Genomic DNA, 16,045 nt, shown 5'->3' with positions numbered 1-16,045 from the left:
GCCTCTAAAGTGTTAACTAGCTATTCCTTTGATTTGACCCTGTGACCTAGTTTTTGACCCGACATGAACCAGATTCGAACTTGACCTAAAGATCATCAAGATTAACATTCTGACTAAGTTTCATGAAGATACAGTCATAAATGTGGCCTCTAGAGTGTTAACAAGCTTTTCCTTTGATTTGACCCCGTGACCTAGTTTTTGACCCAACATGAACCAGATTCGAACTTGACCTAAAGATCATTAAGTTTAACATTCTGACTAAGTTTCATGAAGATACAGTCATAAATGTGGCCTCTAGAGTGTTAACAAGCTTTTCCTTTGATTTGATCCCATGACCTAGTTTTTGACCCAACATGACCCAGATTCGAACTTGACCTAAAGATCATCAAGTTTAACATTCTGACTAAGTTTCATGAAGATACAGTCATAAATGAGGCCTCTAGAGAGTTAACAAGCTTTTCCTTTGATTTGATCTAGTGACCTAGTTTTTGATCCCAGCTGACCCAGATTTAAACTTGACCTAAAGATCACCAAGATAAACATTCTGACCAAGTTTCATTAAGATATGGTCATAAATGTGGCCTCTACAGTGTTAATTAGCTTTTCCTTTGATTTGACCGGGTGACCTAGTTTTTGATCCTACATGACCCAGATTCGTAACTGACCTTAGGATCATCAACATTCTGACCAAGTTTCCTGAAGATATAGTCATAAATGCGGCATCTACAGTGTTAAAAAGCTTTTCCCTTGATTTGACCTGGTGACCTAGTTTTTGACCCCAGATGACCCAATATCAAACTCGTCCAAGACTTTATTAAGGATAACACTCTGACCAAGTTTCATTAAGATTGGGTCAAAATTGTGACCTCTAGAGTGTTAACAAGCTTTTCCTTTGATTTGACCTGGTGACCTATATTTTGACCCCAGATGACCCAATATCAAACTCGTCCAAGATTTTATTGAGGGTAACATTCTGACCAAGTTTCATTAAGATAGGGCCAAAATTGTGACCTCTAGAGTGTTAACAAGCTTTTCCTTTGATTTGACCTGACGACCTAGTTTTTGACCCCAGATGACCCAATATCGAACTCGTCCAAGATTTTATCGAGGGTAACATTCTGACTAAGTTTCATTAAGATTGGGCAAAAAATGTGACCTCTAGAGTGTTAACAGTCAAATTGTTGACGACGGACGGACGGACGACGGACGACGACGGACGCCGGACACAGGGTGATCACTAAAGCTCACCTTTGAGCACTTCGTGCTCAGGTGAGCTAAAAAAAAATACTGTATCTTCTACAAATGTACGGAATCAGAACCTGTTGTTTAGCACTAACTTGTTTTGAACAATTTGTATAACTCTCAGCTTGCTGGCGGCAAATGATTATGCCTTTGCGACCAGTGCAGTCTGATCATGATCTGCACTGTGCACCATTCAGTCAGTTTCTTTTTGGTAAGCACCAATTAATGGTACTGTCCAAATTGAAAGATGGACAAGTTCATTATAGAAATTTAGCTGGGTAAGGGTTAATTAAGGTATAAAGCATTCTGGTCCAGGTCAGCAAAGTCTTTTTGATGTCAAATTAGTTTACAATATTTTTCTTCATCATTTTTTTCAAAAATTTCTTCAACACTTTTTCTTATAGAACACAGAATAACTTATGGAACAAGAGTACCGCCTTGCGGGTGCTGACGCTCATCAGATGTTTTTGTATAATAGAAATATTGTCCTACCCATGATTTTCTAAGTCTAAAAAGGGCCATCATTCTTGCAAAAAGCAGGATGAAGTTATGTTTCTTGAAGTACAGCGTCAGCTTTATATGATGGTGAAAAACTGTTGCAAATTTTAAAGCAATAGCTTTGGTAGTTTATGAGAAAAGCTGACTTAAACATAATACTTAACCAAGAAAACTGATTTTCTAAGTTCAAAAGGGGCAATAATTATTACAAAAAGCAGGATGGAGCTATGTTTCTTGATGTACAGGGTCAGCTTATGATGGGGAACAAGTGTTGCAAGTTTCAAAGCAATAGCTTTGATAGTTTAAAAGAAAAAGTTGACCTAAACATAAAACTTAACCAAGAAATCTGATATTTTCTAAGTCCAAAAGGGGCCATAAATCTTGCAAAAAGCAGGATGGAGTTATGTTTCTTGATGAACAGGGTCAGCTAAAAAATCTGATTTTCTAAGTCCAAAAGGGGCCATAATTCTTGAAAAAAGCAGGATGGAGTTACAATTCTTGATGTACAGGGTCTGCTTATGATGGTGAACAAGTGTTGCAAGTTTCAAAGCAATACCTTTGATAGTTTAGGAGAAAAGTTGACCTAAACATAAAACTTAACCAAGAAATCTGATATTTTCTAAGTCCAAAAGGGGCCATAATTCTTGCAAAAAGCAGGATGGAGTTATGTTTCTTGCTGTACAGGGTCAGCTATTGATGGTGAACAAGTGTTCCAAGTTTCAAAGCAATACCTTTGATAGTTTAGGAGAAAAGCTGTCCTAAACATAAAACTTAACCAGGCAATGCCGACGCCGATCAAGTGATGACAATAACTCATCATTTTTTTCCAAAAAATCAGATGAGCTAAAAATTAGAATATCATTCAATGAGATATCAACATCAAGCATATAAATTGGCATAATTCTTTTGTTTCTCTTGAAAATCAGAATATAGGATACCATATTCACTGGTAAATTATGCCTTATCAATCTATAAAAAGTTCAGCAGATAACTGCAAAATGTTTTGTCATGATCACTCTACTTTTTCAAGCATTCTTAAAGCTTTGTCTCAGTTTTCCCTATTTTTTTTTTCTTCATTTAACCTTTGCTTAGATCTCTAGATAGTCTTGTCAAGATACTTTAAACCAAGGACTAAAAATGGCCGCCTTTGAGAAAAACTTCTATATTTCAAACTGCTAAAATTGAATTATGTAAAATTTTCAGGAAATGTCACCAGAATATTCAGAAAGAAATTAAAGGATTTATGGCAATTTTCTATCAGAAATATTGATGATAATGCATTTTCAGATATCAAGCTGACTGCAGTGAAGAGGTGAAAATGTAACCTAGACCAATGGTGTGTTAATATGGTTACATCATAGTCTCTTACTTTGTACAATTTTCGTAAGTACAGTTTGAAGCAGAAACGGTTCCTTATTCTAAATTCCAAAGTTTACTTTAGATGAACAAAGAATTTCAAAGATGTAAAATCAGTCTACATAATTTCTGAACACCTCTCATTATATACTTTACATGGAAAAACAATACATCAGGTAATACACAGCTCTAAAAGCTTGGACAGACGGACAAAGGCAACTCTTAGTGCCTCCCTCTCCCAAAACTTTTGAAGGGGTGGTCACAATAAAGTGCACAACTGGTGTTTGTCTGACATTTCACCGTATTGAAAAAACAGACATAAAAATAATTGCAAGCTGTTGCCATTTCTCATGCTCAGCAATGTTAGACTTGTCACACAAGTTTTTTCTGGTTCCACACTGCCGACTGTAGATCTAATACTATAACTGTCCATATCACATACAACACCATGCACTATCTCAGTCCTTTCTTTGCTGCTTTGTGTATATGTGCATCAAGTTTGTCTGTAAAATAGATATAAAACTGACCATTCCTACAAACTTCTAAAGATAACAAAATAATTTCAACTTTAAACTAATAACAGAATGATTAACCAAAACCTGTGCTATAGATCACTCGACTCTAAAGACCACAGATTTCACTTCAAAATAGTTAAATCAATCTATAAGAAGATGTTTATTACACATTTTGTCATTACAACTTGTAGTTCCTTTTCAGATTTACAGTCGAACCCAGATCACTCAAACTCAGATAATTCGAGCAAAACCCTTCGCTTAAACTCATCATCATCAGGTCCCGGCAAAATCCCTATATAGCATATAATCTTTGATGGCTTCAACTACTGATAACCAATTTTGCTGGTCCTGTCGTACTTGAGATAATGAAGTTTGAATGAATCTTAAAACTCAGGTCTGACTGTTTCAGTATAAATAAAGAACAAAATCAACAATTACATAAAGGATATTTGTTTGTTTCAGTATAAACATTATGAATATACCTCAAAAGAAAAAAAAAATCATACAAATAACATTAACTTACATATTTTATGTTTTCCTTTCACAGGAAATTTGACAATTAACTCATTTGGGTTTTCACATATGAACACAAACGGTGAACTTGATTCCCCATCAGGAAACTGAAATAAAATGTGCTTGAGAAGATCTTAAAAGTATTTCATACAGTCAACTAGTTTAATACAGACACAAATGAAATTCTATAACTTTAATATAAGTTTTATCTATGCAGAACGTGAAATGTGATTTGTGCAGTTTACATGAAGTAGATGATCTGTTTTATGCCAATTCTTTTGTCTTCAAAGAAAATGTTATATATGGAGGTATATCTACAGGAGACTGAATAGTTTCAAATGAAAGGAACTGCCAGCAGCAGAACACTTGTATCTCCTTAGAAATGTAACAATATTTATAATATTATGCACCACTTTAGATAAGAATGACATGATGTATATGCTTATATATTTTTGTAAAATGAAGCAGGATTCTATTACACAGTGTTTCACATATAATTTAAATGTATGTCAAAAAGATCATGTTAAAAGACGAACGTTCTCTGGGAAACTATCACTTCTTACTGCCTAAGTACAGGCTAAAGCATGCTGGACTTGACTAAAACATAATGTAAACATCTAGAGAAACAAAGTTACAGAAAATTCCATATATAATACCCATTCCTGATTATGTATCTTGTGAAAGACAATCTAGAAGACCTACAAAGGCCAGTACACATCCTAGAGGACAATGGCTTTGACAGGAAGTATTCCTATACTATAACAGCTATAATACCTGTTCCTGATATGTATCTTGTGAAAGACAATCTACAACATCTACACAGCCCAGTAAACATCCTACAGGATAATGGCTTGGAAACTGCAGATCTCGATCTGAAATTGTTCAACAGTAAATTACTGTAACTAGTTAGTCCACACTGATTTTTTTTATTTACACTGGTTTTCGAAGTTACAAAATGCCAGTCTGCATGATAATTTTTAGCTTACCTGACTGACTTAAATCAGGTAAAGAAAGTTTGTGCAGTATGGTAAATACACTGTTTTACAGACATGAAAAAAAGAACAGTCGAAACAGATCAGCTGTGATTATATTTTTTGTTGTTTTTTTTTGTTTTGTTTTTTTCACCAGGCAAGTTCAGATATGATGTTGCTATGCTGATTTACTTTTGCACTTGACATAAATTTATTTCTCAAAGTAATCAATATCATATTTTTTTCTTTATCACTAACAAATGCACCCAGATGTAAACAAACTGTTAGAGTAATAAATCAGGACAGTATGAATGACTGTGAATGCTGCAAAAATATTTGAAATATTTTCATTTATCAGTATTAAACTTTAATTTGTCAATATTTCAAAAAACATTTAATTTTGCACTTAACCTTTAACCTGTTGGCAGCAAGTGATTCTGCCTTTGCGACCAGTGCAGACCAAGATCATGGTCTACACTGTTCGCTGTTCAGTCAGTAAATTTTCAGTGAAACCCCTTTGAATAATAATTGATACTGCCCAAATTGAATGATTGACCAGTCCATTTCAGAAATATAGCAGGGTAAAGGTTTAATGGCTTCATTACTACGAAACAAGTTCTTACTTTTATAAATAGTTTTATACATATGTTCAAGCTCGGATATTTCAGCTGGATCAGGTGCTTTTGCTGTCGCTGCTATCCATAATCTTCCTCTATGTGCTGTATACCATGTTCTACCTTCATGTCTACAACAAAATCACCACAAATATTTATCATTACTCAAAGTATAGAAATAATTTCTACACTGCGATGGAAACGTTTTACTTTAAAGTATTTGTAACACTTACTATAGGTCCATTTAAATTTATTTATTTATTTTGTTGGATTTAACGTCGCACCGACACATGATAGGTCATATGGCGACTTTCCAGCTTTAATGGTGGAGGAAGACCCCAGGTGCCCCTCCGTGCATTATTTCATCACGAGCGGGCACCTGGGTAGAACCACCGACCTTCCGTAAGCCAGCCGGATGGCTTCCTCACATGAAGTATTCAAGGCCCCGAGTGAGGCTCGAACCCACATCGATGAGGGGCAAGTGATTTGAAGTCAGCGACCTTAACCACTCGGCCACGGAGGCCCCCAGGTCCATTTAAAGCTGTTTATGTTTTACTGGACAGATATTGTCTTACTAAAGAAAAATTAAGCTTACTTTTTCCTGTAAAAAACAATTCCAGAGTATACTTACAGTTTTATACCCGCTACTAGCAGTGATGCCCAAGGTTGGTGCATACTCATACACATGCCGTCATCCGACATTTCCTGTAATTCCCGATCCTGTATACGTGACACAACGTGGGCTGTCGTTTCCTTTGTCTTTGATGAAGATCCTGAATGTTTGACGGGATTTTGTGGAACAAACTGTAAGAAATCCATATGAAAGTCTGACAGAAATTTGGCAATGCCTGAGAAAGTATACATGATGAAACTAAATATTTTACCTAAAATCTGGAGCCTCAGTATGTTTACTATGCCTAACTTCGAAATAATAGTATACCCAAAATATAGTAATCATTACCTTCAAAACCTAAATCAGAAATTTGTATTTAATGTTTAATAAATATAACCTCATAAGCTTCAATCTTGTGTTCCAGCTGAATCAAACTAAGGTTATTTATATTAACCCTTAGCCTGCTGGCGGCAGATGATTCTGCCTTTGCGACCAGTGCAGACCAAGATCAGCCTGCACATCCGTGCAGTCTGATCATGGTCTGCACTGTTCGCTATTCAGTCTGTAAATTTTCAGTAAACACCCCTTCAAATGATAAATGGTACTGTCCAAATTCAAAGATGGACCAGTCCATTATAGAAATTTAGCAGGGTAAGGGTTAATTAGTATACTCCTCAGTACTAAAAGTTCAGTACTAAACGTTATCCTACCTTAGGAGGTTCAATCTGTATAGTTGGGTTGACTAGATAAGCATCATTTTCTACTTTAAAATCTGAATCTGTTTTCTGTTTCTCTTTAGGTCTAGCACCAAAGTTCACTCTTTGCACAACATCGTCATTTACATCATACATATTAACACTTTTAGAACTATCCTCCTCTATAACTTGACGTCCTGCAAAGTCTAATGTGATTTTTCTATCTTTACGAGAAGCGTGCCTCTGAGAACGTAATTCCTCCTCACGTTTGCGTAACATTTCTCTATCTTCCTTACTTAACCACTGATTTGAGTCTGTTGAAAAATAGTCCGCTTCATCGTCTATCACCTGTGTTCTCCTCACACTGAAACAACAAGAGTGCCAGACTGTCACAAAATACGCCAGTCCGATGAAAACTGTTCGACTTAGAGAGCAGACAAGGCTAAATCTGCAGTTTTTCGAGTAATTCAAGAGTGCCTGGAGTGATTTGGGTGGTTATCGAACCTGGCCGAGATATTATGCCCACAAACATTGTCAGCAAGTTTGGTGAAGATTGGATGAAAACTGTTCGACTTAGGGAGTAAGCATGCTTTGGACGACGACCACTCATGTCAAAAACATTTTTGTTACTTGTTAATCTTAAGCCTGCTGGCGGCAAGAGATCCTGCCTTTGCAACCAGTGCAGGCTGATCTTGAGTCCATTTTAGAAATTTAGCAGGGTAAAGGTTAAAGGGGCTAGATGACCATTCACATTATTTCTGCCATTGGTAACCACTCTGACATTCTCATCCATCAGATGTTCGTCAAAATCCCGAGACGAACCTCTGATTTATTTCTGTCGTTTATTTGGTGAGCATGCGCACTCGTAATTACTACCGGGAGAAGTTTCAGCCAATCAATGTTCGCCACTATTTGCCACGCCGAATTGAAATTTCAAACAATATGTAAGCAAGGTAGTTGCTAACGATGGATAAAGGCGATATTCCATGATTGCGATTAATCCAAAGATTTATTTCTGTTATTCGATGTTAAGAAATTTACCTGAAGAAATAATAATATTCCTCGTAAGTCGGCATCGATATGAAAGGACGCGGTCGCTCTTTTCACGGACGATTTTGATTGGTTCGCTACATTTTGTCGCGAAACGACGCTGATTGGCTGAAACGTTTTACCTGTAATGTAACCAAATCACAAATATCGGCGAAATATGCCAGAGGTTCATCCGGGGAACCACGGTAGACTTCTGGTATGCGAGAATGCCACTCTGACAGCAGATTAACAAAATTTCTGCCAGCCATTTGCATGACTTTCTCACATATAAAAACTTAAAACTGGCTCAATTCAAATCAACAGCAGCAATGGACAATGGATTTGTAGCAACATTAACTATAAAGAACTTGCCTAACTATCTAAAACTTGAAGAAACCTTACTTACTAAGTACTTACCTGAACTAACTCAGCATTTAGTAAATTTGAGGTAACCATAACACTCAAGATACCATAAAATATATGCAACAACCTGGCCACGTAAACTAGATACAATAATAAAACTTAAATAATATGTACCGGTAATCACAATTAAAATGCAAAGTCTAAGGAAAAGCTAATGCAAGAATATTACAAAACAAGGTTCAGTTATTACCTGGTCCTATCATATTCCAGCAGTTTTTCTTTATGCTGTTCTGCTTTGATATAACTTTCCTTCGTTTTAGCTCTATCATTTGGCAGGTAGTCTCGGTCTCCATTAAACATAGATCCACTTAGCAGTCCCGAGGGAGCATCCTTCATCAAGAACTGGCGTAGTTTTTCACTTTTCTTTGAACCTCGAGATAGAATTTCTTCCTCCTCTCTTGTGCACACCTAAGATATGAATATATTTAAGAAATAAGTTTTAAGTCTTATATTATAAGATTAAAACTGTCAATTATCTCATTTTCTGTATATGTGAATTTTTACTTTTTCGGCTTATCCACAGTTAATACTTAAATTAACCACAAATAGATATATCTAGCTTTTCTTTCAATTCCTTTCAAATATCAAGTCTATAAATTGGTTAGAATGATTCGAAATCATGACCTGGCAATTATGCATCAAGATTACCTAATAAATACATATATAAACATCTCATGTAACATAAATAAAACATCTGTTGACTTATATTCACCTTTTTACAGAGAATACATAAATATTTTCTAATATAAGTTTCCTGTGTGATGTCTCATTAAAAGTAATGACAATTTGTTTCTTTTTACGCGTCTTCAAACATAGCCTTTTGAAATAAAACAATCTGTCGGCTAATGGTCTAAATAAATTATAAAGGAAGTGGGTCCCAGTCAAAAGCAATTGAATCCATTCAGAAGCACTGGGTCCTGTAAAAATGTTTAATGAATTGCTGTCGACTGCCTGCAAACATTAAAGGTTGTGCTGCGTAAGCACTGTAGTGTCACATGCTAATTACAGACTGATTCCCCACACATTTATCTCACATTTATTTATTATCTGAGGGTACGATCAATAATTTCCTGCTTGAAAGGTGATCGTGTATTGATATTTCAGACCGAAAATGCATCAAAACACAAATTTTGTCACTGAATTTGGACTTTAAATTCTTCCTAACAACCATATGTTTAACTTTGATTTATACAAAGCACATAATGAAAAATATCTTACGAGATTTCCACAGAATAGACATGGTCCAGATCCCTCTTGATCACAAACAACACGCCCACATCTAGTACAGTTACTTATTAACTTGTGTTTGGCTGCCTGACACTCACACACGTGACGTCCTGAAGGAAAATCTTAGAAGTTTATATTTCACACTTAGAAAAGCTGATAATTAGAAAATGGATAAAATTACCCCAGACAAATCCCCCCTGCTCAATTTGAACAGACTGACAAAATCTCAGCTCAGATTTTTTTTCAAACATATCCTAGAGGTCAATTAATTCTGTTTAAAAATGGATTATATATTTATCTTTTAAAAGAACCCATTTTTTAACTGATTTTTTAACTGGGAAGATTTTATTTCATAAAATCAAAGAAGGAATTTTCATGCCTTTGTTAAACTACACAGGGGATGTAGAAATCTTTGTGGTATAGCTTTTTCAAATTATTATTATTATACCAGATTTATATAGCGCCCTTTTCATGATCAATTTCACGTTCAAAGGCGCTTTACATAGTTCAAATGCAGCCACACAGGGCGCATAATTCATCCTCTAATAGTACAGACATAGAGCAATCTGACCAGAGGGACAGAGTGAGACAAAGCCCCCACGACAGAGAGATCAGAAATCAGATACAGGCTTGTCCGGCTAACTTAGCCTAGCTCGTTGCGAATAGACAGCCTGATTCTTTAATGTGCCCAGTGTATAGCACTGATACACGCAAGGATTGCCTGGGTTCCTGACCAGTACAACTCTAGTTGGGTGGGAAACACTGAAAAGCGTTTCTGAAAATTCCCGAGTAGCTGCCGGGGATCGAACCCCCAACCTCAGGATTGGAAGACCAGTGCGCAAACCACTGAACTATCCGTCCACCACATGATATATTAAAGTGACAATGTGGCCTGTTCAGTAATAAAATCTTTATTCTATTTACAAGCAACACCCTTAAACATTTAAACATACTTCTGGCCTAAGAACTATACAATGTTATGGATAGGAAATTTTGCTATAGATTTAAACTATATTACTGTCAGAGTTCAGCAAGTATTGCGCTGGTCAGACACTAAACAAACAATGACTGAAGACCCAGTTAATTGCAATACCCCAACAAACATAACAATAAAACTGTAAAATAATTACCAGCAAGCTGAACCACAGATAAAGCCTGTCCCTCCTTACTGAATAAAGGAATAAATTTTTGTTTCTTCTTCACATCTTTGTCTGGCTGTACAGCTTTTGTAGGAACTGGTATGGGCTGTTCAGGCGGCTCCTCTCCAGGCAAAATCTGCAAAATATTTTTAAAAATTACTTGCTGTGATAATTGTTCTAAAGAATCTATAACTAACACAAGAAACACCAGTTATTGATAAGTACTATAATATCATTATTTTGCGAAATTTTCCATGCTATGGAAAGGACATGCATTATGGAAGGATGAACATGCTCAACTCCAATGACTAGCTCCTAGTCCTATATACTCTCAGAGTATCAGAGTGTTAAATAAGCAGAATTTCTTATTTCTAAAGGAAAATGCTTCAAAATCTCTACATTCAAATACCAAAGTGTCTGTTTTCAAATATTTTTTTCTGGGTGTTTTATAAATAATGTATTTTTTCTTTGCAGATCTCTGATTTACTACTGGCAATCCAAGTATTCTTTAACTTATCATTTGCTAAAATAAAAATTCTTACCCCTCTATGTTGTACCTCATAACCGTTTAACACATAATTTTTCTGAACTTGCTTCTTTTCCTTCTGTGTATTCTGACTTCTTTTCTTCTCCTTGCCAACAATATAACTGTCTTCTTGGGTTGTTTTCTTATAAATCTAAAAACAGAAGTCTAGCATATCTTTTGATTTGCCTTAAGCTTGAACACTGCTTACCATATTTCAAATTTCTGGTCGAATATTCATGACTTGGTGAACAAAACTTAATTCTACCCCTAAAGCAAAAGAAAATAGTGCCTCCAAAATGAATACTGCATAATGTTTTAACTATCACATAGCCATCAAGACAAAAATTTGAATTAAAATCATACCAGTAGGTTCCAAATTATATCTGGTTTTAACATTTTTATGGTATAAGTACAGTACTTTCTAGACTAGCTCCTAGACTAAGAATTTTTTTTTTAATTTTTGTTTTTAAAATTGTGGGTGTAGCCAGTGTATCCTATGTCCAATATCATAGTCTGATAACATTACAACCAGTTCTCTGCAAAAATCTCTAAAACAGACTTGCATTTGTCATTACGGCATAAAATAAGAGAAAAAATTACAAAAGCTGATCAGTCTAGTGACTAGTCTAAGTACTTTCATTAATCAAAGCAGACAAAGATAAAACACACATGTCTTTTCTGCCGAAATTCATCAGAATCTGTGAACTATCTGCACTCATAAATTTATTTCAATACCCAAGCTGTTTCTCTATCAAGTAAATAAAAGTCAATATCTCCAAAAACATTAGCAGTTTCCTAAAGGCCTGCTGGCAGCAAGTGATTCTGCCTTTGCGGCCAGTGCAGACCAAGATCAGCACATCCGTGCAGGCTGAACATGGTCTGCACTGTTCACTGTTCTGTCAGTACATTTTCACAGAACACCCATCAAATAATAAATGGTACTGCCCAAACTAAACAAGAGCTGTCCGTAAGACAGCGTGCTCGACTTTTCTCAGTGCTTGACTCTGAATTAGAGTGTTGCCATTAAAAAAAAATCTAAGTTAAAAAAGGACATAACTCTGTCAAAATTCAAACCAGATTTATGGGAATTGTGTCTCCCGGTGAAGACTTTGATAGTAAATAACTAATTTGAGTTTCAAGTCAAAAGCTTTAATAGTAACAGAGATATTTGACTTTTAACAAAAAATTCTAAGTTAAAAAGGGGCATAATTCTGTCAAAATTCAAACAGAGTTATGGATATTGTTTCCTCTGGTGTATACTTGGATGGTAAATAAGTATTTTAAGTTTCAAGTCAAAAGCTTTGATAGTAACAGAGATATTTGACTTTATCAAAAACTTTAACCAAAAATTCTAAGTTAAAAAGGGGCATAATTATGTCAAAATTCAAATCAGAGTAATGGGCATTGTGTCTCTTGGTGTAGACTTTGATTGTATATAACTATTTTGAGTTTCAAGTCAAAAGCTTTAATAGTAACAGAGATATTTGACTTTATCAAATTTTTTTTTTAAAAATTCTAAGTTAAAAAAGGGCATAATTCTGTCAAAATTCAAACCAGAGTTATGGGGATTGTTTCTTCTGGTGTAGACTTTGATGGTAAATAAGTATTTTAAGTTTCAAGTCAATAGCTTTGATAGTAACAGAGATATTTGACTTTATCAAAAACTTTAACCAAAAATTCTAAGTTAAAAAAGGGTATAATTCTGTCAAAGTTCAAACCAGAGTTATGGGGATTGTTTCTTCTGGTGTAGACTTTGATGGTAAATAAGTATTTTAAGTTTCAAGTCAATAGCTTCGATAGTAACAGAGATATTTGACTTTATCAAAAACTTAAACCAACGGCGACGCCGATGCCGGAGCGTATGCAATAGCTCTACTTTTTCTTTGAAAAGTCGAGCTAATGATGGACCAGTCCATTTTAGAAATTTAGCAGGCTAAAGGCTCCTTATTTTTCTACCTGTATGCCTGTGTCTGCTATAGCACTGTTATATGGTCTCCATTTAATAAGCAGCTCTTTGATAAACTTCTTGTTCCTTGGATCTGAACCATCTAGAAGTTCCAGCATATATTCTTCCAGCTCTTCTGCTGTCTCAATACTTAGAATATACCTGTAATATGAACATCCAAATATGCAATGAACCTCACATGGCTTTTAAATTATGCAGAAAAATGCAGGAAAAACAGACTGAGGGTGCAAAATTATTGCTTCAATACACAAAATTGGTTCAACTTCAAGTTTATTGAAGTTAACATACATGCCATAATTTTTCAGAGCGTTTCCGGGATTTTGAGTTAAAATTTCCGGGATTTTTACCTTTTGTCCGTGACATACACCGTGTCATTGGTATTCGTCTGTTTCGTGCAAAAATATCATAATATACATGTAGTTTTCTGAGATAAACATTGTTCACTCGCTTGTTTTAATTTACGGCAAATGTCGTCTAGCTTTCTAAGGGAGGTAAATACATGTATACGGGTAATACATCTATAGTTCGGCACGTGAATTTATTGCGTTCCCGAGGTGAACAGAATTAGGAGACTTACTATATACAAAGAATCAACCTGGTCATCGTGATTTAGATTCTAGCTAATTTGGTATCATTCTAAAGCTTAAACATTTATCTAATAATTAGATTGAATCCTTAAAGGAATTAAATAAATCTTGTGGATAAAATCGACAATATAAAATTATTGGAGTCGGGTCAATTTTCATGGGTCGGTCGGCAAAGGCATTCAGCATTTTAATTTAGAATATGTGTGAAAATCGATCTAGATCTTAAATAATTACAGCCTTTTAAAATAATTATCGTTTAATTGACCGTTTTCAGTAATCTCTTCCATAAAGGCTACATGTAGCTTTACCGCCAATGTGCTAAAAACAAAGAGATTTACGACTATTGTTCCTAATTTAAGTATCATAAAACAGTTATTGATTGCATAATCCTGTCAGTTCTTAATCAGGGTCATCATAATAACTGACTGTAACTTAATCAGTGTCATCAAAAGATCGTCGCGTGATCAAAGTGGGCTTAATCAACACGTGTCCCGCTCGAGGGCATGAAACGGATTAGGAATAAACAATGTGACACGGGACTGTTTATTGTGTAAAATTTAACAATTTATAGACAAAAACAAGTTTTTTGGGGGATTATTTTTATTTGTTCCTGTATTTTTATTTTTCCGGGACATTTTAAGACTGTCCGGGACTCCGGGACAAGTATGTAATTTCCGGGACAATCCCGGACAATCAGGGACGTATCACATGTATGGAAGTAAATGAAAAAGTAGAATGCTTGCCCGAGGTTCACATACATTTTGTAATATGTCATTTTATCAAAAAGTTCATAGCTGAAACTTCTCGTCTGTTAATCCTGTACAGTATATATAACAAGCTGTGATGATATCATGTTGCACTGATATCACAAGGTTACATGTGATGTTATAGAGGATTTATTCCTGAATAAATCTATCTATGTTGCACTGATATCACAAGGTTGCATGTGATGTTATAGAGGATTTATTCCTGAATAAATCTATCTATGTTGCACTGATATCACAAGGTTGCATGTGATGTTATAGAAGATTTATTCCTGAATAAATCTATCTATGTTGCACTGATATCACAAGGTTGCATGTGATGTTATAGAAGATTTATTCCTGAATAAATCTATCTATGTTGTACTGATATCACAAGGTTAAATGTGATGTTATGCTTGTGAGGTGTGTTGAAAATATGCGTCTATTGTAAACTGAGAAAAGAATTCACATTGATTACCAGACCTCTAGCCTGCCCTATATAGGTTGTGTAGAGGAGGTCCGGCTACCGCACCCCTTGCCACTGCCTTTCTGAAAATGAAAAACGGCCTCAAAGCACTAATTTGAGGCGATCCTAGGAAATATTGAGATTATTGATATAATCTGCGTTTTAAGAAAGTTTAAGCCGTTAGAAAAACATCACTGTTTACAAAAAAAACATGGACGCTTGGTGTATGCCCATCTGACCTTTGTCTTATCAGTTCTAAAAATAGAATTTTTAATAGAACGGATTTGTATACAAACATGATCTCTCCTGTAATATCCAAAATTACAAATTTTCTGGTGATTTATAAAATTTTGTATGTACTGTAAACATACGATCAACGTCTACCGTGTGTTTACACGCCATATAAAACTAATAATTTTACATGACTATGTACTGCGATTTAACTTCCATTATTTGGGTCCTTCTAAGTTTCGACGTTTAGATTGCCCGTCACAAATATAAAACAATCTGAATGTCGAATTATATTGACTAAGCATGGAGGTAGTAAAGAGACAGTGCGGACGAATGCACTTCAAAGTTACCCTTGTAGCACCGCCGCTTTGTTATCCTGCTCTGTGAGACCTTTTTTCTTTTTCATTTTCAGAAAACTACCTTCCTGAACCCAGGGCAGAGGATTGCACAATCATCAATTTTAGCATATTTCCTATTTCAAAATAAGAAATTTCTAACTAAAATGTGTAAGTTCAACGAGAATGAAATGAAATAACATTTATCTTGCGTTTAATGTTTAAACAGACCTTGCTATGTCAATTGACGCATCAATTCCTAGCTTCCCAAGTTCCTCACACGTCCAATTTTCTATCTTTTCAGCCATGATTGATTTATTCTTGGTCAACGGGGCGATTGAAATGAAACCTGCAAC

General features: G+C 35.3%; 1 protein-coding gene across 1 annotated transcript; it reads right to left on the bottom strand.

Moving 5' to 3' along the window:
* Positions 1-1,281: 1,281 nt before the first annotated feature.
* LOC123566485 (activating signal cointegrator 1-like) lies at positions 1,282-16,033 on the bottom strand. The gene is made up of 12 exons (XM_045360626.2): positions 15,921-16,033; positions 13,318-13,468; positions 11,378-11,512; positions 10,827-10,971; positions 9,688-9,806; positions 8,660-8,877; positions 7,033-7,381; positions 6,341-6,513; positions 5,719-5,840; positions 4,899-4,996; positions 4,135-4,231; positions 1,282-3,599 (listed from the first exon to the last, which is right to left on the bottom strand). Exons 1-12 carry the CDS (start codon positions 15,995-15,997, stop codon positions 3,550-3,552), a joined length of 1,734 nt encoding a protein of 577 aa, XP_045216561.1. The 5' UTR covers positions 15,998-16,033; the 3' UTR covers positions 1,282-3,549.
* Between the last annotated feature and the right edge of the window lie 12 nt (positions 16,034-16,045).

The sequence above is a fragment of the Mercenaria mercenaria genome, chromosome 8 (genome assembly GCF_021730395.1).
Source record: "Mercenaria mercenaria strain notata chromosome 8, MADL_Memer_1, whole genome shotgun sequence".
Lineage (NCBI taxonomy): Eukaryota > Metazoa > Mollusca > Bivalvia > Venerida > Veneridae > Mercenaria > Mercenaria mercenaria.
Note: the sequence above shows the minus strand (reverse complement) of the source record. Positions and strands in the feature narration are given on the sequence as shown.

What these genes read in the sequence shown, in the direction of transcription:
- LOC123566485 (XM_045360626.2), bottom strand. Translation starts at nt 15,997, where the DNA reads ATGGCTGAAAAGATAGAAAATTGGACGTGTGAGGAACTTGGGAAGCTA. An exon ending in GTCTATTCTGTGGAAATCTC is followed by an intron (nt 8,878 to 9,687) that starts GTAAGATATTTT and finishes TTCATATCTTAG; the next exon opens with GTGTGCACAAGAGAGGAGGA. An exon ending in AAGATACATATCAGGAACAG is followed by an intron (nt 4,232 to 4,898) that starts GTATTATAGCTG and finishes ATTTTATTTCAG; the next exon opens with TTTCCTGATGGGGAATCAAG.